Raw genomic sequence first — 23436 nt, forward strand, 5'->3', positions numbered from 1 at the left:
AAATTATATTTCAAACATACATTAACTCATTCTCTCGTTTCCCCACTGCCCTTGTCCTTGTGGTTTTTGCAACGATCTAAGCCTTAGTGACGAGACACAGAGATGTGCTCCTGCTCTCATGCAATCTCACAGGCGTCTCTTTTTTCTAAGTTCTAAACTGGCACAGCTTTGAAGGAAAATGACTGTGTCCCCTCTCTGACGATGTCACTGGGCTCCTAGCGCCCAAGCCATCCTGGTTCCCTAGGCAACAGCTTCATCCTTTCATGTTCCATGCTATTCGGAACACTGAGCAGCGCTGCTAATCTCTTCCTGAAAATCACAGCTTAACTTGTAGTTGCCGCCAGAGGGTCCCACCGCTGTCTGCCTCTCTCCTCCAAGTGCAGGAGGCCAGCGCCGCTCCCACTCTAAGCCACTGACAAGCTCAGGACTCAGGTAATTTTAAAACTTATTTATTATGATTTTTTTTTTTTTTAGCACCCCCTTTACACCAGCATCTCAGGTGCTAAGAGAGAAGTCTGAGAGAGTGATCCGGGAAGGAAGAGAAAGCCCTGGGAACTGTGTAGCCCCTCAGATTTAGCACACCAGTGATCTGGGGGTCCCGCAACACACACAATAGTCAAGTGGATCTATTCAGAGGCATTATGATATTCTCCTTTTATTCTCCAATCCTTTCCAAATCATCCCTAATATTCTGTTTGCTTGTTTGACTACTGCCATACATTGAGATGAGGATTTTAATATATTGTCCACTAGGGGTGGGCATTTACATCTTTTTTCATGGTTTTGTTTATGGTTTATTTTGTTTAATTTTATTCATTTAAAATGAAACATAAATACATTTAAAAAACAAAATAAAATAAAAAGGAAAGGGCAGGGGTCACCACTTTCACCTGCCAAAAAAACTGTACTTGCAGTGTAAAATATTAAATAATGAAAGCCCCCCCCCCCCCCCCACCTTGGCCTGCCTGCACCCTTCACCCATCCTGCTCACACCCATCTTACCCAATCTGGATACACCGGAAATCCAAACGGGAGAGGAGCAATCTCCTGTCACTCCTACCCTGCAGGTTCCTTATTTGAAGTAATGCCAGTTGGCCCTGAAGTTTGCAGCATTTTGTTGTATGTAGGAACGGAGGCATCACCATACCTCAGAGGTATTGTCACACAAACAAAATGGTGCAGGCCTAAGGCCGGCCGGCACAATTTTGAATAAGGACCTGCTGGGACACGAGTGACAGGGGATCGTTTCTGTCCTATTTGGATATCTAAAGACCCCAGACAGGGTAAAAAAAAGTCTGTGGGATGGAGGCTTTAATTTAAAAAAAAAAAAAAAAAAAAGCAGATGCAGTTTTCAGCAGGGGTGGGGGAAGAACAAGGGCTGGTAATTCATTTGTAAAATGAAGCTTATGAAAAACAAATTAAAATTTGTTTGGTTTTCTTTTGTTTCATTATCAAAACAAAATAAAACAAAACAAAAAAATGTTGTAATTTCATGTTTCATTTCAAACAAAAGCAAATCTCTGTTTCTCACAGTGACTCTACTATCCTTTCTCTGGTTAGTGATTCCTAATATGGAACCCACCATTTTCTACCAATAGTTAGAATTATTTTTTTCTAAGTGCATCACTTTGCATGCTCTGCTGTGGAGCTACACAGCTTTAGTATAGAGTAAGATGTGGAAAAATCTGGTGGACCTATCTATAACACAAGCCACCTTTTCTTTTTTTCTTTTTTAATGATTTCAGGTCTTGTGCAAGGTATTAGATTGCACATAACGGAAACTGACATCCTCTATTTATCCACAGAATAAGCATAGCAGAATTAGCGATAGTGCAAGCTTTGCCACACTAGCTTGCTAATACACCTTAAACCTCCTTTGAAGGGACATATAAAGGTGAAAGGATGATTCAGCCTCCAAGACTTCAGTTTTTGGTCTCTCTACTGAGAAATGGACTCTAACACTACCACTGATGGCAAATTGCGATAGTAGTTTTGTAGTGTGGATATCTGTCCACTTTCAGACAGTAAAAACACTCAGTAATTGCAAACCTGAGTCATATTTGAACTGTTGACCTTGAAGAGGAAGACTCTGTAACCCTCTCCTTACCCGAGTCATGCAGGCCCCCCACCCCCACTCCTACCTCAAGGCATTATTTTAACCTGTCACAGGATAAGCTGCAGAGACAATTCTTTTACAAATCTGGGGTCCTTTTAAGTACTGTCTGCTCAGCAATATCTTATTTAAGAAATTGTCGTCCTTCATCACTAATTAATTATGCCTGAATACTTTCTGCCTTCCTATTACTATATACCATGGGACAAAATTGTGGATAACGTAATGAAAATCAATTTGTATTTGCATGCACTTACCTGCTTGTTACATGGTTCCAATTTCTTAACAAAATAAAGGTTCCACATTATTGTTCAAGGCCTCAGTTCACTGAGGAACTATTAAGTGTTCAGCAACCTTGTATCTCAGCATTTATTTAGTATCTGTTAAGTACTGATATTATATTAGCTCTCTTCCTGACTTTTCAGAATGAAAAAGCATCCCTTTTAAACTGGAGAAACTGGTAATTGTGTCAGCATATCTACTAAAAGTCCCCCTACTTACACGGTAGAGGTGGCATTTGTGCACACATATGTGCATCCATATAAAATTGCACGCACATGTACGTGTACAGCCGATTTTATAACATGTGCACATATATGTGCATGTGTTATAAACCACATGAGTCAGCATCCACCTGTACATGTTTAAAAGTTACCATTGTAGTCTGTCAGTCATTAATTTACATTTAGAGTTTTCAAATATTCAAGCTTTCAACTGTTTCACAAGAACTTTGAGCCTTTGATTAGAGCTGCTACTTTATTAATTTTCTAGTAATAAAAATGCAATGACTGACCATTTACACAAGTGACTGTATGCATGACTGTCAAATATTTAAAAAAAAAAGCTGTACGCTTTGAGGCCAATAATCCGTTAGCTGAATAACTTGTCCCGCATTTTCAATGGGTAAACATCCCACTGAATATACTCGCCTAAAGATATCTGGCTACATGTAGCCAAATAACTTTAAAACCTAAATGGCTATATCTAAATATAACTGTTTAGGTTAACCAGCCCTATGTGGTCAGATAGCTTAAGACTTTACCAGCTATATTTAAAAACTTATAGGTGGTTCAGTGGCACTGTTTGGTTGAAAAAATATCGGTGCAATGCGGCAGGCCTGGATTTATCAATAGGTACACTAGGCCTGTGCCTAGGAAGTCAAAAATCTGGGGGGCAGCAGGCTAGCTGAATATTTACTTCCTTCCAGCTGTGCTGAATCTCATTCAGCAGAGAATAGCCTTCTGCTTCCTAATTCAGCTCCTCATTTCCCAGGCAGCATGCAGGGAATCAAATGGGGGAGTTAGGGTCAGGGTTAGGGTTAGGGTCAGGCTGGGGGATGAGAGTGGGTCAGCTAGGGGGAAGGGAGCAATGTTTGTGTGTGTGAGAGAAGGGATAGGAACTGGTGTGTGTATGCCGGACTGAAATGTTACAGAAAGAATGTAAGAGGTGGCAGGACCAGAGCACAGTAAGGATACCTACCTCCTCTCCTTTCCCCTTCCCCTCCCATTGCAATTCAGGTTCTCTATCCCTTGATCACAGATTCTATCCCTCAGATCCTGGAACCTCCCTTCCTTTCTCTCCCTTCTCTCTAGATCCTGGAAATCAGTGCTCCCACCCCACCCCCAGCATTTCCTACTCCCTTTCCCCCTTTCTCAACCCCAGAACCTCCATCCCTCTCCCTATTTTCTTTCCATCATAGTCCTGATTTTCCCCTTTTCCTCTATTTTTTCTCATCTCCCATCCTCCTTCCCCCCCCCCCCACCCCCAGTCCTTTCTACTTCTCCTCCCCCATCTTCCTATCCCCAGTCCTTTCACTTTCTCCTCACCCCATCCCTAGTCCTCTTCCTTTCTTCTCACTATCCCGGGTCCTCTCACCCTCTCCTTTTCTTTTATACATCCCTGTGATCTCATCCCTGCACTAATACTTAAGATCTCTTTTCCTCACCCAATAAAAATAAATAGATTATATAGTCACAAAAAAGACTGGAAAATTACTTAATTTTTTTAATTATATAAACGATGGAAATGTTTGCCAATGTGCTTCAGAATGTTCCAGTGTTTGCCACGGAATCTATGCCTGAGTTGCCACAGCAAATTGTAGCACTGTGCCTTATACCTCCTGCTCCCTATTGCTGACCTTACCTGGCGGAGGGGGCACACAACAGTGCCTAGGAGTGGCAAACTCCTAAATCTATCTTTGCAGTGCAGGTCAGTCACCCGATTCCCACCTCCTCTCAATATTTCACAAATGGCCCTGGGGCCAAGCAGCCCCTTACCCCCCAAACCCTCCAAGTGCACAGAAAATGTTGCTGAGTCTACAGGTCACCTCCTTCTTTCCCCATTTTTTTAATCTTATTCTGGCTCCCCTTCCATCCCTTCACCCACCCACCCACAGCTTCTTTGTCACCCTCCTCTCCCTACCCCAGATCTCTAAAACCCCAGACGGGAGCGAGATATTTTATTAATTGCTCCTGACACTTTCGATGTTGCTTTGGGGTCTCAGAGACTCAGGTGAGGGGTCTGTGGGGAAGGGGAGGGGAGGGGGACAAAGAGATGGAGGGTGGGCAACAGGGAGCCAGATTAAGATGTAATGAAGAACGAGGAAGGAGGACTGACCTGCAGACCCAGCAATTTTTTTTTCCATTTTGGAAGAGATTGAGGGGTAGGTAATGCTCAATCTGGCAAGGCCACTTGTGAAATATTGGAGCCAGAGAAACTGAGCCACAGGCCGTCACTGAACCTTTTTTTTTAACCAAACGATGCCACTTAACTGGCTATATTTTTTAGAATATAGCCGGTAAAGTCTTAAGTTATCTGGCCACACAAGACCGGATAACTTAGCTGGATACAACTCAAAATCGGTTAAGTTAATTGGATAACTTAGGTCCATCCTAGAACATCTTTTTTTTGTCTAGCTAGATTTTAGCCAGATGACGACTTAGGGCTGGATTTTCTAATGCCGCAAGGCATATTGAATTCGGCGGTAATGGGGGGCGGTCCTGCGATATTCGGCGCGAAACTGGCAGCGATAAGAAGCGTACCTTTCACTGTTGGCGAAGTTTTCACAGCATCAGCCCCGGTGCCACCCCGACTCCTCCTCTTCCGGGGCTGACGCCGCCCCGACTCCACCCCAATCTTGGTATCGCACACAATAAGGGTCTTTTCGCATGCAAAACGTCCCTTTTTGCATACGATCCGCATAGAAAAAGACCCCCTTAATTGGCTAAAATCTAGCCAGAGAAGTGCCCCAATATTCAAAAAATTTCCATTTATCCAGATTATATGTGAGTTATCCAGTTAAATGTCTTTGAATATTGACCCCTTAACTGACACAAGGTGTGTATCACTGCTTGCTAGATTTTGTGTAAGGTGCTCTGGCTATCTTTGACTTGGCTGATGAGAGGCTGGTGTTCTGTCTTTGAGCCACTCTGTAGCGCTGTTAATTTTAAGGCTGAGTAAGTCAGGAGGGTTTGCATAGAGTCTGAGGCTAAGAGTTGTAACCCCCACCCCTGATTTTGACCTTGGACCAGACCTGTCTGAGTAACATGAACTAAGCATGTATATGTGATAATTTACCACTTTCAAGGATTGTTTTCAGGGTTTGTTTGTTTTTTCAGGATATGTGTTTGGTAAGACACTTTCAAGAATAGGATCCCTTTATATATTAATGCATTTGACTTAATGTGTACTGTAGTTTTGTACTGCATGTGACTTGTTCCATAGTTGATGTTCATATTTTGAGTTTAATTTGTTTTGATATAAAGCCTTTAATCCAAACTGCTTTGTAGTGTAAAAGTTAGCTGTTCTATCTGCCCCATGTTTGGAAACCATGTCAGGTTCTGAGCCTCTGTAAACACAAGCCATAACCTTTAAAAATCTAAAACTTGACTTTTTGAAAATGGCAATATAACTTTAGGGCTAGATTTTAAAAGCCCTGCGCACGTAAATCCTGCCGGATTTATGCACGTAGGGCACTCGCACGCCGGCGCATCTATTTTGCATAGGCCACCGGCGCGCGCAAAGCCCCGGGACATGCGAAAGTCCCAGGGCTTCGTAAAAGGGGCGGGAGGGGCAGGAGGGGCGTGTCCGGGGTCAGGGGGCGGTCCAGGGTGGGTCCGGGGGCATGGCGACGGTTCAGGGGCGGGCCGGGAGAGCGGTCCCGAGTCCCCCAGCACTGCGGCCTGTGCCGGGGGATGCCGAGGCGGCGCGGGCAAGTTACGCCTGCTTGAAGCAGGCGTAACTTGCACAACAAACGGTAGGGGGGGGATTTAGGTAGGGCTGGGGGTGGGGTAGATAGGGGAAGGGAGGGGAAGGTGGGGGGACGCAGAAGGAAAGTTCCCTCCGAGGCCGGCTGCACGGCTCGGCGTGCGCAGGCTGCAGATTTTGCACAGCCTTGCGCGCCGACCCCGGATTTTATTAGATACGCGCGGCTACGCACGTATCTTATAAAATCCGGTGTACTTTTGTTCACGCCGGTGGTGCGAACAAAAGTACGCACATGCGTATGTTTTTAAAATCTACCTCTTAATGTCCTAACTTATAAGTAGCAGATTTGAACATAAATATAAGCCCATATACTTTAAAGAATTATATTACAACAGGTGTTTCATGTCTAAATAGGCCAGAGGTGCCAACTCCACTCCTTGAAAGCCACAAACAGGCCAGGTTTTCAGGATATCCATAATGAATATGCATGAGATAAATTTGCATGCACGGCTGTCATTGTATGCAAATCTATCTCATGCATATTCATTGTGGTTAACCTGAAAATCTGGCCTGTTTGTGGCTATTAAGGATCGGAGTTAGCCACCCTTAAAATAGACATACTCTGCATGTGTTGACCATTCAGAATTAATATGACACAGGTGTCACTGTCTTAAACAAACAGTTTTCATTACATCAGCATAGCCAGCTTCTAGGGAAAGTGAACATGCCATGCACCCAGACTGTAAGATATAAAGAAAATGGTCAGATCAGTAGATAGTTGCTGAATTGTCTATAGAATTTGGCGATGTGGTATACAGAATGATTCTCCTGGAACTTTCAGAATTAGTCAGAGGGAAAATTAACATACAGAAGGCATGCGCTAAATTCACAAGGCAGGTATGAAATACTGTTGTTGATTTTGGGGCAGATTTTCAAAGGGTTACGCACGTAAATCTAGGAGGATTTACACGCATAGTGGGGTTACGCGCGCCAGGCCTATTTTCAAAAGGCCCAGCGGCACGCATAAAGCCCCAGGACACGTGTAAGTCCCGGGGTGGGGAGGAGGCATGGCCAGAGGCCTCCGTATGGCCGCTGGGCCGGGGGCTCGTGCGCCGGCACTTGGCTGGTGAGCACAAGTTACGCCTGCCAGAGGCAGGCGTAACTTCCACAACAAAGGTACGGGAGGGGGGGGTTTCGGGCTGGGGGGCGGGACAGGTAGGGGAAGGTGGGGGGAAAGGAAAGTACCCTCCGAGGCCGCTCCGATTTCAGAGCCACCTCGGAGGGAATGGGGAAAGCCAGCTGGTCTCCCCGAGGGCTCGGCGTGCGCAAGGTGCACTACTGTGCACCCCCTTGTGCGCACAACCCCTGATTTTATAACATGCGCGTGGCTGCGTGTGCATGTTATAAAATCGGGCGTACATTTGTGCGCACCGGGTAGCGCACACAAATGTACGCCGCGCGCGTAGCTTTTAAAATCTGCCCCTTTATTTTATTTTTTTTTAGGAGGAGGTCTATAGAAGCACTATGTTGTTTTGCTTTTTTGACCTCTAACCAACCTTCCTTTAGTTTTTTTAAGTTAATGAGCACAGCAAGAAATGCACCTTGAGCTCTAAATTATATCCCACCCTTGTTGTAGCTTCAGTCCAAAAATTAAATGTTTGTAACCAGATTTGACTAGTTACATTATGCAGCAAATAAAACTAACTAAACATACTTTTTTCCTCTGATGCTCTGTTAACTTTGCAGACTGTATAGATACATAGCAAACACGTATGTTTAACAATAGTTCTCATTTCAACTTCTAAACAGGAAGCATTTGATAAGTTACCTTTTTAATTTTTTTGATATCTGGGTCCTCTTCTTCTTGGTTGCTTTGATAAGGCCGCATTCTTTCCTTGGTTTTGTTGAGTGCAACAATCTGGCAAAATCAAAATTTCAGTTAGCAATTATATCAAATTTTAGATATTTTAATTTTCCTAAATCAAGATATTAAGGAAGACATGCTACAATATTATTTTATCTATTTATGTATTTATTAGATTTCTTACTCCCCTTAATACTGCGGCACTCTAGGCAAGTTACAATACATATACATAAGAGAAAAAAATACCATAAAATACAGCAAAATACCCAATCTACAGCAACAACAAAAACATCTGCAGAGGACAACAGCACTACACAATACAATAAAAACAGCACATAAAACACAAAATGTAATTCACAAAATTATAAATACAACAGCTAATATGTTAACATACAGTAATATAACACACTGAAAACTGGGCAGTCCCTTTAGGATGCAGATTCACAGTGCTGGGTTCTAACTTGTGGAAAACTAATAAATAATTGGAATATTTCTGTAACATTTTGTAACATCCACATTGCTATTTCTTTAATCATCTATTTTTTGTCCTTTATAAAAATGGGTGAGCAGCACGTTACTTTTTTTAGTACACGCAAAAACTCATTTAGTGTACACAAAATTATTTTAGTTTGCACATTTAAGATCGCATATTCAATTTAGCATGCATTAAATAATTTGAGTGCACTAATCGAAATGAAAGAAATGACAGCACATTCCTATATATAACTCTCCAACCCATAGAACATCAGGAGTTTCTGTTTTACCCTTACTGCCCCCAAGGGCAGTCTTCATATATTTTCCAAGGTAATCCTTAAGCACTATAAGAAAACTGACAGGGGTGGCCCTTGCAGACTCAAATATGAGCCTACTGCACCTCAGCACAATGACATGAGTCTCAGAACCAGCTCATGGTGGTGTTTTCCAATAAGGTATCTTAACTAAAGCTTTGGTTTTCACCACCAAACCTTCCTCTGCAGTCAAGATACCAAACATGAGTTAAATTGAAGACATGCACTAAACCCAATTTAAAACAAAATTATTTTTCACTCACCCACCTGATTGAAAATAAAGTGACTATTCTATCAGAAGCTGGTAGTATAACAATAAACAAAAAAATATATGCAGAATAAAAGCATGAGCACAGGATTAGCAAACAAACATAAAAAGCTGCCAATGAAGCAGGACACTGTGAAAGTAGGACAACAGTAAACAAACAGGAAAACACCTGTGGAGATAGGACAATGATCCCACCATCACCCTATTCGCCCCCACTTACTCAATTCAATTAAAAATTACCCCTTCCACCTCTTGATACTGCCCAAATCCACCCAATTAAATTAAGGATGAATTCTATCTTCCTGCTCGATTTAATAAAAAATAACCCTGGCAGCCATCCAATTCAAAATTAAATGAAGCCCCCAGATTCACCCACCAAAGTTCCCAATGCTGGGCTAATAGAAGAACACAACTTTACTTCCTATTGGCCTGATGTCCAGTGCTGCTTTGGCACCACCTACTGCTTCCTTGAACTTTGAACCAGTCAATTATCCTAACCACTAGGCCATCCACTCTCTTATGATTCATTAGTTCAGTAAAATATGAACTGCAATTCATTTTTATTTTTAAAATACCTCTGATTTAAGCCTTTCAATTTCAGTGTCTTGATCTTCAAGTTGTTGTCTAAGTTGGTTGGCTGCAATTTTTTCTGTCTCCACAATTTGAACTAAATGAATGTACTTCTGCATTAATACTTCTCTCTCAATCAGAATGTCAGAGTAACTAAAAGCAAGAAAGAAAGAAAAATTTCACTTTTTGTTTCCAAAAGCTAACATGAACCATTTTGTGAATTAGCAAATTCCATGCATGCACAAGTGATACTTAATAGAAGTAGAAAAAGACTCGCCCACTTCCATTGAACTGTTCAATTCCAATGGATTATTTTCTCTTTTACTTTTTTAGTCAGCTCTTCTACTACCAGTTACAGGTATCACTGCAAAGTTTTCAGGTCCATTGTTTCACTTGGCTGTTTTGCACCCCTTGCCATGTTTATCACTAGTCTAGTTCATCCACCATCTTTTCATTTTTAGAAATGGGCCATGTCCAATTATACAGATTTGTTTTTCAAAATCTTTTTCAATAATACATATTATTTTAGTTTCGGATCTTTGTAACCATATCTAACAAAATAGTGTCATACTTAAAAAAGAAAGTCGACAACATTTCAAACGAATTTCATCATTTGCCCTATCTCATATTCATTAATAAGACCATGGTTAGTTGGTCGGAATTCAGTCAAGTTACAGAAAATGCTATACTTTCAGTAATTAAAAAACAAAAAATTTCCAATTCACCGCAAAACCCTTGCTCAGGCCCATTTTTCAAAGCACTAGGACCTCATGCTGGCTCTTTTCTTTGTGCTCTAGTCAATCAGTCCCTAGACTCTGGGGGGTAGATTTTTTTTAAAAAAGCACGATCACGTACTTTTGTTTGTGGATTTTATAAGATACGCGCATAGCCGCGCGTATCCTCTAAAATCCTGGATCGGCGCGTGCAAGGCTGCCGATTTTGGGCAGCCTGCGCGCGCCGAGTCGCGCAGCCTGCCTCCGTTCCCTCCGAGGCCGCTCCGAAATCAGAGCGGCCTCGGAGGGAACTTTCTTTCGCCCTCCCCTCACCTTCCCCTCCCTTCCCCTACCTAACCCACCCCCCCGGCCCTATCTAACCCCCCCCCTTACCTTTGTCCCTAGATTTACGCCTGCGAGAAGCAGACGTAAATCTACGCGTGCCAGCGGACTGCTGGCGCGCCGTCTTCCGACCCGGGGGCTGGTCCGGAGGCCTGGACCATGCCCCCGGGCCGGCGCCACACCCTCAGTCCCGCCCCTGAAACGCCGCGTCCCGCCCCCAAAACACCGCGTCATCCGGTTCCACCCCCCGACACGCCCCCTTCAAAAAACCCTGGGACCTACGCGCGTCCCGGGGCTCTGCACGTGCCGGTGGCCTATGCAAAATAGGCACGCCGGCGCGCAAGGCCCTGCTCGCGTAAATCCGGGCGGATTTACGCGAGCAGGGCTTTTAAAATCCGCCCGTGGGATCTTTCCAGACAGTTTAAAATATACGTCCATCCGCCCCAAAATAAAGAACAAAACTAAAGATCATAATGACATGAGTAACTTAACTTCTTTAGCTAAACTCATTGAGTCAATAATAATACTTCATTGACTAACAGATTTTTTAACAGACTACGATATAATACATGCTAGCTAACACGGCTTCCGCAAGGGTCATTCCACAGAGACCCTTTTACTTGCCTCATTTGACTCTTTAATTCGAGGATTTGGCAATTATACTGATTATATTATTGTCTTCTTGGATATTTCAGCAGCATTCGATACTTTAGATCACAAGATACTTCTATCTGGATTACAAGCAATAGGCATAACTTGTAAGGTACTTAATTGGTTTTCTTCTTTCCTATCTAACCGTAAACAACAGATCAACATAGGGACTAATTTGTCTGAACATTACATCATTTCATCGGGTGTCCCCCAAGGCTCCTCTTTATCCCCACTGTTGTTTAATATTTATTAACTCCCCCTGTGTAACATCTTATTGTCACTAAATGTCCAGTTTAAAATGTATGCACACCATTTAACTTTGTACCATTTAACAATTCTTGGTCCTCTACGTTAGCAACAGTTACTTTATATTTTAATACCATCAATACATGACTAATGCACAATCGTTTAAAATTGAATACCGTGAAAATGGAATTGGTTTATCTCACCTCTATTTCTGACTCTACTATCGGTCCCCCATCTCACTTGCTCCTAAATGGAGTCTCTGTGCTTATAACTAACTATGCCATCAATTTAGGCGTTATTATCAATTCAGATTTATCCATGTCACAACATATATCAGCCGTTACAAAAAAATCATTCTTTAAAATTCATGTACCGAAAAGACTCCGTCCATTGCTCTTTCCTCAGGATTTCCGAACGGTTCTTCAAGCCTTAATCTTCTCTGGATTAGATTATTGTAACGCTCTTTTTCTAGGTCTATCAGACTCCAATTTGCATCCACTTCAATTAATTCAGAACTCAGCTGCACATATTTTAATAGGTACATCATTCGAAATCATATATCACCGGTACTTCAATCTCTTCACTGGCTTCCCATCAGATCAAGAATACATTATAAAATTCTAACTGTGATTCATGCATTAATACATAATCCTTCTACCACTTGGTTATGTTCTACCCTTCGTATCTATCAACCTGCTAGGCATCTAAGGTCACTATCAAGAAATCTGCTGGAAATCCCCTCACCAAAATCGGTCAGATTACATTACACAAGAAAGCGCGCTTTCTCAGTGGCAGGTCCGCTCCTCTGGAAGTCTATACCCAAAACACTCTGCCAAATATCCAATAGAAAGCAATTCAAAAAATAACTCAAAACATATCTCTTTCAGTTAGCCTACAATATTTCAGAAACTTGAAAAACATTAACATTAATTACATATGGTTTTTTGGAGGTTCTCTTTAGCATTATAAGGCACATGCTCTCTTTTTCTTGTTATGTAAGGTATAATATTTTATTTATTTGTTTTATATTAACTAAATTTTTTGTAATTTTCTTTTCCTTTTTCTTTTTATTGTTTTCATATTTATATTTTACATTTGTAAACCGTTTTGACCAAGTCATTGTAAAGGCGGTATATAAACATTTTTTAAATAAATATAACACAATCCTGTCATTTGTTTCTCTGCTTCCCCTGCTAGTAGCAAGTTTGTTTCATAAGTGTGTTATAATTGTGCAGTTATGTTTTATGGATTTTAGTCTAATATTATACCTATGATTTGTACACAGACTTGGGCAATTTAACTAAATTAGAGAGGCAGGTTATAAATCTGTTAAATAAATAAATAGTTAATAAAGACCTTTTTCTCTAGGCACAGAATAAGGAAAGATATTTTGATTTAAGGTCCATAGTCTTTCATATGTCCTTAATCTCTAAGACACCATTGGTATTACCAGATAACAAACTGTACACATTCTTAGTGATTGTTTACATTTATATTTCTTATAATAAACTCTCTTTTGTCTGTGCCTTCTCTTCCCTATAATTTGTATTGAATTCTAGCACAATAGATATAAAAAGTACTGTATATGGATTTCACTGCTCTTCTTAATAATTAAAGATGTTCATTATTCATAGCACTTAAGCTGACATCAGTTTAGAGAATTATAGCTTTAAAAAATGTATTAAAGCTTCCAAGAGGATTGAAGTAATTTAATTTAAAAAACAAACATTTTTCATTTAAAAATGAGGGAAGTCTATGTACCATACTGCCAGAAAATACACACTGGGCCGATTCATTAAAATTCATGCAGGAGGTACTAAATATTCTAATATGCTAAAATCGTATTTAATGTAACCCCAATTCAGCAGAAGGGATGAATCTTGATAGGGTCATAAAAAACAAAACAATACATCCCCAAGTTATCTCCAAATTGTTCACGTTCACATTCAATAGTCCTTGCTGCCCTGGGGTGTAGGTTCTTGTCTCTTGCGGATATGGTTGCCAACTGGCTCAAGATTAAACTGGTTAATCCAGTGTTTATTTTATCCCATTGCATGCAGGGATTTCTAGTTCTTAAAAAAACAAAACATGCAGTGGGAAAAAAACCAGGATTGGATCGACTTGTTCTGAAAATCTGGAGCCAGTTGGCAACCCTACTTGGGGGGAAGGTATCCTTCAAGGCCCAGGGATGGGATGGAATCCCTTCTGTGTGTGTTATTATGGCTCTGTGGGGAAAACACAAACCAGTATGGACTCACTGGATGGGTGAGTGGAATAGTGGATAGGTGTTCAAAATATGGTTTACTGTGATTAATTTCCAAATAATTAAGGTGCATAAATAATATAAGAGTGGCATTTCAAAGTCATATGCGCGTAAAATCCAGTGTTCATGCGCGTTACCAGGTCTTGTGTGCACCAGGCAAATTTTCGAAGAGGCTCAGCCACGCGCATAAACAATGATACGTGAATAAGTGCCGGGCCTCTTCGAAGGGGCGGGCTGGGGGGGAGTGTTCTGGGCGGGGAGGGGTAGGGAGGTGGGCAGGCTGGGACAGCACCATTGTTTCCTGTCCTGAAGATTCGCGCACCAACAGCTGGCCGGCACGCGCAACTTACTTCAGCTCAAGAGCTGAAGTAAGTTGAAAAACAAAGAAAAAACCCCACAAAGGTACAGTTTAAGGGGTGAGGAGAAGAAGGGAAGAGAGGGGGATTTAGGTATGATGGTAGGGAAGTTCCCTCCCAGTCTGCTTCTTAATTGGAGCTGATTAGGAGGGAACTGGGGAAGGCTGGAATGAGTTGCCGTGCAGAAATTGCAAAACTCCCCGCCCCTTGCGCACACCGCCTGCACATACACGCGTGGATTATAAAATTTGGAATGTACATGCGCATGGCCCTTGGATTTTTTACCAAGAGTGCGCTGGCACGTGCATATTAAAAAATTGTCTCATCCGTGTGTGTGCGCCGGAAGCGTGCGCACATGGATGCATGCGCAACCAGTGGAAATCTACCCCATAATGTCCAGATACATCCAGGTCTTATGGTTGTCTGAGAGTACAGATTGACAGTCTCTCAACCTCATGGAGGTGTCCCTTAGTGTAGGGTCTTAAGACTCTTTTATCCTGCAGGAGTTGATTGATAAATGCCCCAAAGTGGTGGAGTGTCCTAGCTATGGATGTCCCCTTCCCCACAGTAAATGAGGTCTAAGGGTACTCCCGAACTCCAACCTGGTAGTGTCCTGTGTTCCCGGGGTGGATACTCTGTTGGGGGTCTCTAGATATTCTTCAGTCCTCTTCAAACAGATGTCTGTAGACCTTCCTAGAGAAAAGGACTCTACTTTTTTTTTTAATATGTTTATTAGTGTTTGTATTGCTATGCTGCCTTAATGAGCACAGGAAGGATTTACTGTGTATTGTTTTTATTATGTGTCTAGTTGTTTTATAATGCATAATATGTTTTAGGACTATTTATTAGAGATGTGAATCGGAACCAGAATCGGATCCGATTTCAGTTCCGATTCACATCTCTACTATTTATTGCTGATCTTTATATTTTGTGATTGTTTTTATTGTAAACCATCCAGTAATGTTGATAGGTAGCATGCAAATTTTATAAATAAATAAATAAAATACTGGAAAACAGTCCTTAAAACTTTCCAGCTATGGTATAAGGAACGGTGTCAGAAAAACAAATTCCTTCCCTCTCCAATGGACAAAATACAAAACGTTTCTGTTCTGTCCCCAGCAGTGGGTAAATGTTTGTGTCTGTATATACTGTACTAAGTGGAAACACCCTTTTTGTAACCCACGATAAAAAATTGTGAGTCTTGCCTTTAAGGGAGCTTGCCCTTAAGAGAAGTTCCCTTCATCCTTTGCTTTCTCTCACTTGGGAGGAGTCTGTATGCCCTCTCAATCTAGCTTGAGTCTTCTTAAGTGCCTTATTGGCTCAAGGGATTGCCCTTCATGTTCCCCCCTGTGTCACATGGATCCTAGGCTCACTACCATTGGATCTCACCCTTTTGCCCCAGCTTGTGGGGACATTGCCTGTAATCACTCTGCAAGACTGTTAATCTCAACCATGCTGCCTCAAAGCTAGAGGTGCCTGCAACCTCTGTGATACATAAGAACATGCCATACTGGGTCAGACCAAGGGTCCATCAAGCCCAGCATCCTGTTTCCAACAGTGGCCAATCCAGGCCATAAGAACCTGGCAAGTACCCAAAAACTAAGTCTATTCCATGTTACTATTGCTAATGGCAGTGGCTATTCTCTAAGTGAACTTAATAGCAGGTAATGGACTTTTCCTCCAAGAAATTATCCAATCCTTTTATAAACACAGCTATACTAACTGCACTAACCACATCCTCTGGCAACAAATTCCAGAGTTTAATTGTGCGTTGAGTAAAAAAGAACTTTCTCCAATTAGTTTTAAATGTGCCACATGCTAACTTTATGGAGTGCCCCCTAGTGTTTCTATTATCTGAAAGAGTAAATAACCGATTCACATCTACCTGTTCTAGGCCTCTCATGATTTTAAACATTTATTTATTTATTTTATTATTTTTTATATACTGACATTCATCTGAATTGAGATATCACACTGGTTTACATTCAGGTACTGTATGTATTTCTCTATCCCCAGAGGGCTTACAATCTAAGTTTTTTTACCTGAGGCAATGTAGGGTAAAGTGACTTGCCCAAGGTCACAAGGAGTGATAGTGGGACTTGAACCTTGGTCTCCTGGTTCATAGTTCACTACTCTAACCATTAGGCTATTCCTCCTCCCAAACATCTCTATCATATCCCCCCTCAGCCGTCTCTTCTCCAAGCTGAAAAGTCCTAACCTCTTTAGTCTTTCCTCAGGGGAGCTGTTCCATTCCCCTTATCATTTTGCGCCTAATTTGAGTTGCTCTGGCCACATCAGGGAAAATTTGAATCCGTTGTCCACAAAAATTATAATCTTTATTTTCAAAGTATTTTTGTAATACCTGATTCTTATCCCTCTCCCTACAGAAAGTTACTAATTAAGTTTACCTTTGTGAAATGTCATCTGTGGAGGCTTCCAAAAATGAAGTTAAATTAGGAGAATGCTAGACAACATCCATATCATCTTGACCATCTTGTGTCCTTACTCTAGACTTTGAAATATAGTAAAGCTTAGATATGCCTGTCTCATCAATTGTTGTAATAGATAATACTTCAGTAAAATCTTTTTTAAGTAATTCAATGGCAGATAGTAGTCTGGTTTCAGGAAAATTCAATAGCCTTAGATTTCTACTCCGATTTTGATTTTCCAGCATTTCCATCTGCCTATGAATTACTAACCCATCTTTTATAGACGAATTATTTACTTCTTTAAGCAAATCAATCTGGTTAGACATAGTACTAGTCTGATCTTCTAATTGTACCAAACGATTATTATGTCTCTCCAGTACATTTTTAATTTCTAAGGTAGTACTTCTATTTTGCTCTATTGAATTTGCCGTTCCATTCCTCTTATCATTTTGGTAGCCCTTCTCTGTATCTTCTCCATCGCGATTATATCTTTTTTGAGATGCGGCGACCAGAACTACACACAGTACTCAAGGTGTGGTCTCACCATGGAGCAATACAGAGGCATTATGATATTATCTGTTTTATTCACCATGCCCTTTCTAATAATTCTCAACATTCTGTTTGCTTTTTTGACTGCCGCAGCACACTGAACCGACGATTTCAATGTGTTATCCACTATGACGCCTAGATCTCTTTCTTGGGTTGTAGCACCTAATATGGAACCCAACATCGTGAAACTATAGCATGGGTTATTTTTCCCTATATGCAACACCTTGCACTTATCCACATTAAATTTCATCTGCCATTTGGATGCCCAATTTTCCAGTCTCACAAGGTCTTCCTGCAATTTATCACAATCTGCTTGTGATTTAACTACTCTGAACAATTTTGTGTCATCTGCAAATTTGATTATCTCACTCGTCGTATTTCTTTCCTGATCATTTATAAATATATTGAAAAGTAAGGGTCCCAATACAGATCCCTGAGGCACTCCACTGGCCACTCCCTTCCACTGAGAAAATTGTCCATTTAATCCTACTCTCTGTTTCCTGTCTTTTAGCCAGTTTGCAATCCACGAAAGGACATCGCTTTTTACTTTTCCTAGAAGCCTCTCATGAGGAACTTTGTCAAATGCCTTCTGAAAATCCAAGTATACTACATCTACCGGTTCACCGGTAGATGTAGTATCCTTTTTACATTTCTTCTTACCGCTTTAATTCTAAAGATTAATCAGCTTCAGAACCCTTTGTCTTCTCACCCTGTATCCCAAGAAACTCCATCTCCCTTCTCCTGCCTATCTCCAGGTACAAAGATCTCTGCCTGGGGCATATACTTTGGAATGCAACAATTCTAAGTAATGGAAAATCATCTGTGCAATAAATAATTTCAAAGTTAAAGATCTTTGCCTGAAGACTGATTGGGAAGAAAAGTTAGCTGTGTGGAAGAGGGAAACCTGGGTGTTTCTTACTGAGCCAGCACATTTTCTCTTCCCTTTGATTGTCACTGCAACCCACTCTTGGCTGAGGTGAAGAGGAATACAGCTCCTTATTTGTTTCCTGGGCAAGGGAAAACAGCCTGCCAGAGAGGCACAAGTCCTCAACTGGAAAAGGTTTCAAAACCTTTTCCATAAAGGCAAAAAAAATATCTCTCTCTTTCTCAAGACAACTGGCAGGGCAGCAGGGCAGTGCCTCTCCCTTCCCTAGCTAGGCAGGGACTTAAATTTGGAGAGCACATGACACACTCCTTACTCCTTCAAATTAAACTCTTCACTGCCACACACTAATCTAGGTTAGTGTCCCCCTCGTGCCTTAGGAGATCTCCATTCCATCAGTCCTCTGTATGACCCTATGCTGCTGACTAACCCCCAGAGCTGAGAGCTAGGGTGATCTAGTGTAGACCCTGGGGTCTCTATATTAACATGTAATTCACTAAGATAAAAATATGCAGAGCAAGTGACTGCTAAAATAAAATGGGCAGACATGTTACCATGCAAGTTAAAAGCATATTGTACACACTAGCAGGAAACAGCAGTTGAGCAGTAATAGTTCATGAGTACAATGGGCATTTAGTGCCTGTAAACTACTGTGCACATAAACAGCGGTGAGTTTCTCTCAGTTCCTCCTCCTCCTCCCTACAAAAACATATAAAATAGAGGCTAGCACCTGCTCCGGCTTTAAATGTTACATGGACAGAGGGGACCCAGTTCAAGAAAAATTGACTGAGGTGAAAAATGTGACTGGTGAATAGTTTTGTGTGCTGTGTCTTTTGCTTCATGTTTTTTTATACTGTTTCACTTCCAACTGTTTGTTCTTTATCTTCTGGTATGCTTATGAAGGTTAGTGTCTAACTGTTGACCTCAGTCAATATCAAGCTTTGCAGTGTGCGTATTAGAGTTTGCAACAGAGGAGAAGCAATGAAAAGCATAGAGCATAGCATGGACCAAGCACCAGCATGGGGGCATGGAAGAGCAAGAGTATGACTGGTAAGTGTGTGAATAGCACGTCCATTGTTGAGGTGAGGATAAGCTGTCATGAGTGCCAGGAACAGCAGGGATGTGCACTACATGTTGAAGAAGAAGGAGGTAAGAAAAGAGGATTTAATTTAATTAAAAAAAAAAAAAAAAAAACTAAGATAAGAATATAAGAAATTGTCATACTGTCAAACCAAGGGTCCATCAAGCCCAGCATCCTGTTTCTAACAGTGGCCAATCAAGATTACAAGTACCTGGCAAGTACCCAAACACTAAGTAGATCCTATGCTACTGATGCCACTAATAGCAGTGGCTATTTCCTAAGTCTACTTGATAGTAGCAGTTAATGGACTTCTCCTCCAAGAAATTATCCAAACCTTTTTTAAACCCAGCTAACCACATCCTCTGGCAACAAATTCCAGAGCTTATTTGTGCATTGAGTGAAAAATAACTTTCTCCAATTAGTTTTAAATGTGCTACTTGCTAACTTCATGGAGTGCCCCCTAGTCCTTCCATTATCCGAAAGAGTAAATAACCGATTCACATTTACCCGTTCTAGACCTCTCATGATCTTAAAGACCTCTATCATATCCCACCTCAGCTTCTCTTCTCCAAAGCTGAACAGCCCTAATCTCTTTCTCATAGAGGAGCTGTTCCATTCCCTTTATCATTTTGGTTGCCCTTCTCTGTACCTTCTCCAATGCAACTATATCTTTTTTGAGATGTGGCGACCAGAACTGTACATGGTACACAAAGTGCGGTCTCATCATGGAGCGATACAGAGGCATTATGACATTTTCCGTTTTATTCACCATTCCTTTCCTAATAATTTCTAACATTCTGTTTGCTTTTTTGACTGCTGCAGCACACTGAGCCAATGATTTCAATGTATTAACCACTATGACGCCTAGATCTTTTTCCTGGTTGGTAACTCCTAATATGGAACCTAACATACAGGTCGATACAGTAAAGTGTGCTCCGTCGGAGCGCACTGTCAGCCTGCTCTGGACGCGTGTTTTCCCTTACCCCTTATTCAGTAAGGGGAGGAAAACACGCGGCCCACCCACGGCACCTAATAGCGCCCTCAACATGCAAATGCATGTTGATGGCCCTATTAGGTATGCGCGCGGGATCCAGTAAGTAAAATGTGCAGCCAAGCCGCACATTTTACTCTAAGAAATTAGCGCCGACCCAAAGGTCGGCGCTAATTTCTTCCGGCGCCAGGAAAGTGCACAGAAAAGCAGTAAAAACTGCTTTTCTGTGCACCCTCCGACTTAATATCATAGCGATATTAAGTCAGAGGTCCGAAAACCGGACGCTCAATTTTGCCGGCGTCCGGTTTCCGAGCCCGTGGCTGTCAGCGGGCTCGAGAACAGACGCCGGCAAAATTGAGCGTCGGCTGTCAAACCCGCTGACAGCCGCCGCTCCTGACAAAAAGGAGGCACTAGGGACGCGCTAGTGTCCCTAGCACCTCCTTTTCCCCGTTTTTCCCGCGTCACCTCATTTAAATACTGAATCGCCCGCACCGGCGAAGGGCTGGTGCGCGCGCCGGGAGAGCGGGCGTTCGTCCGCTCTCCCGCGGTCTTACAGTATCGACCTGATAGTGTAACTACAGCATGGGATATTTTTCCCTATATGCAACACCTTGCACTTGTCCACATTAAATTTTATCTGCCATTTGGATGCCCAATCTTCTAATCTCACAAGGTCCTCCTGCAATTTATCACAATTCACTTGTGATTTAACTACTCTAAATAATTTTTTATCATCTGTAAATTTGATTACCTCACTCGTCATATTCCTTTCCAGATCATTTATAAATATAAGGGCAGATTTTAAATGCCCGGCATGTGTATATCCTGGCCTTTACGTGCGTGGCTGGGCCTTATGCGCGCCGGGCGAATCTTCCAAGAGGTCCGGCTATGCAAGTAAAGACCGGTACACGCTCAAGTGCCGGGTTTCTTGGAAGGGGCGGGCCAGATGGAGTGTTTTGGGCAGAGAGAGGCGGGGGGCAGGCCGGGAGCTGAAGTAAGTTGGGCCACAAAGGTAAAAAAAAATTTTTTTTTTTAATTTAGGGGTTGGGGAGATGAGGGGAAGAGGAAAGGAAGGTAGGGTAGAGGGTAGAGAAGTTCCCTCCTAGTCCGCTCACCAGCACACACATGTTATAAAATCATGCGTCCATATGTGTGCACCGGGTAGCGTGCGTATATGGACACTCACACGTATTTTTTAAAAATCTACCCTATATTGAAAAGCACCAGTCCAAGTACACATCCCTGAGGCACACCACTGTTTATCATTTTCCACTGAGAAAATTGACCATTTAATCCTACTCTCTGTTTCCTGTCTTTTAACCTAACATTTATTATTCGCTCTATCTTACATCCTAGATGAGTTGCAGTTACTTTACATAAAAATATAAACCATTCAATTCCCAAAACATATGTACAACCAACTTTACTTAAAAATCTCTGCTCTGTTTAATACTGATGCTATTAAACCTCCTCAGTTTCCTGCCTCATTTTAAGAAAAACTACTATTTGTTATATCATCTAGCCTATATAGAAGGAATCCTCAGCAAAAAATACTGAGGCCAATATTCAAAAAATCCTAAAATGAATAACTTATCCAGTTACAGTTAGTTGGATAAGTTATCCTTGACACTGAATGGCATAAATGTCCCACTGAATATCTCCAGTTAGAATTATCAGAATAGTGGTAACTGGTTAACTTTAAATCTAACCAGCAATCTTCTGAATATCACCAGTAAGGTTTAATTTTAAGAGGTGCTGCAACTAAAAAAAAATTTAAAAAAAAGAAGAGGTAGAACCAACTATCAATATTATAGAGCCAAATGTACAGTTGTGGATACTTGACTATGGCTAAGACAAGAACAAAATCCTGGAGCATCATGTCTGGTAAAGATTCAACAGAGAAGTCTTATCCTTATGAGGCGTCGATGGAGAGGGGTCTGAAGAAGATGGGTCCCCTCAACTCAGCGTGGCCTTACCTGAGGTCGATGGAGATGAGCACTTGGAGGCAAACAAGTGCTCCATCTTTTCTAGTTGGGCGCGCCAGCCTTTGGGGGGGTCATCTGTGCACAACTTGGACACCGACGGATGTCGTGGGAAGCCCCAAGACATAGTACACAAACTTCATACGGGACCATTATGGACATAGTCCTCGGACACTCGGAGCACTTACGGAAACCAGTCGCCATATTGAAAAAGATGGGCGGCATGCGGTCGGCGGCCATCGGGCACCGAAAAGTACACCGCCGGGAACCAAACACAAAAACGCGGCAATAACTTACCGACGATGGAGGAGTTTGGTGCGTGATGGGGGACCCCGGTGACAAGGGGAACAGTGAAGAAAAACTTAGAAGTTTTGGTGAGAAAAAGTGTGAGAGAAATCTCTCAGAGCTCCTAGACCCGCGAGGCAACTGCTGACGGAAAAAAAGAGACTGAAGGGGGACCCCATATGATGGGCATGCTCAGTGTGCCAATCAAAGTTCTAGAAACTTTGACAAAAGTGTTCCGTGACAGGGCTCCATCTGATGATGTCACCCATCTGTGAGGAATACCATCCTGCTTGTCCTGAGTTCCTGATCTAAATTACTTGCATTTGAAGAAATACAACAAAAGTTTTGTTATGCTAGAAAACAATCATTTTGAGTGATTTTCTTCCTCTTTCTCCACCAAGCAAGGACATTTTTCCTTCCCTGGACAACAAAGAGTAATTTCCATTATTTTTTTTCGTGAGGGGTTTTGAAAATAGAGGGTCAGAGACTGAACGGATCTGAGTCTCATGATCAGAGCAAAAAACTTGTCCTGTGCAAAATTATATTATACCTACAAGACCCAATAATTGACTAAATGAAATGTAGTTTAAAAGCCAGGCAATAATTTTTATTTTCTCCATGTTTATAAACTCTATTCTTCCCAGAATAAAAGAACTTCATTCACTTATATACTTATATTTAGCTCACATCTTTTCATTGATAATTCAAGGCAAATTACATTCAGTTACTTAGATGAGAAATCTGTTGACTTTGAGTTACAGAGTTTTTTGTTTACCACTAGATCTAATGAACTGAAGAGGTTTAGAGCAGTGGTTCTCAACTTGATAGATAGTTCCCACATGCATGACACACTGAA

General features: G+C 41.7%; 1 protein-coding gene across 2 annotated transcripts in view; it reads right to left on the reverse strand.

The window, feature by feature from the left end:
• The window catches only part of RASGRF2 (Ras protein specific guanine nucleotide releasing factor 2), an 888178-nt gene that overhangs the window by 604760 nt on the left and 259982 nt on the right, over window positions 1-23436 (reverse strand). For both annotated transcript variants that reach the window (XR_003852277.1, XM_029574148.1), the window contains exons 3-4: window positions 9815-9962; window positions 8148-8237 (exon numbers count right to left, since the gene is read on the reverse strand). Coding sequence is in view for 1 of the 2 variants with exons in the window: in XM_029574148.1 (XP_029430008.1) it covers window positions 8148-8237; window positions 9815-9962 (238 nt within the window). In the remaining variant the exon portion in view is untranslated. The remainder of the gene's footprint in view (window positions 1-8147; window positions 8238-9814; window positions 9963-23436) is intronic.

Source organism: Rhinatrema bivittatum, chromosome 1 (assembly GCF_901001135.1).
Source record: "Rhinatrema bivittatum chromosome 1, aRhiBiv1.1, whole genome shotgun sequence".
In the NCBI taxonomy this organism is placed as follows: domain Eukaryota; kingdom Metazoa; phylum Chordata; class Amphibia; order Gymnophiona; family Rhinatrematidae; genus Rhinatrema; species Rhinatrema bivittatum.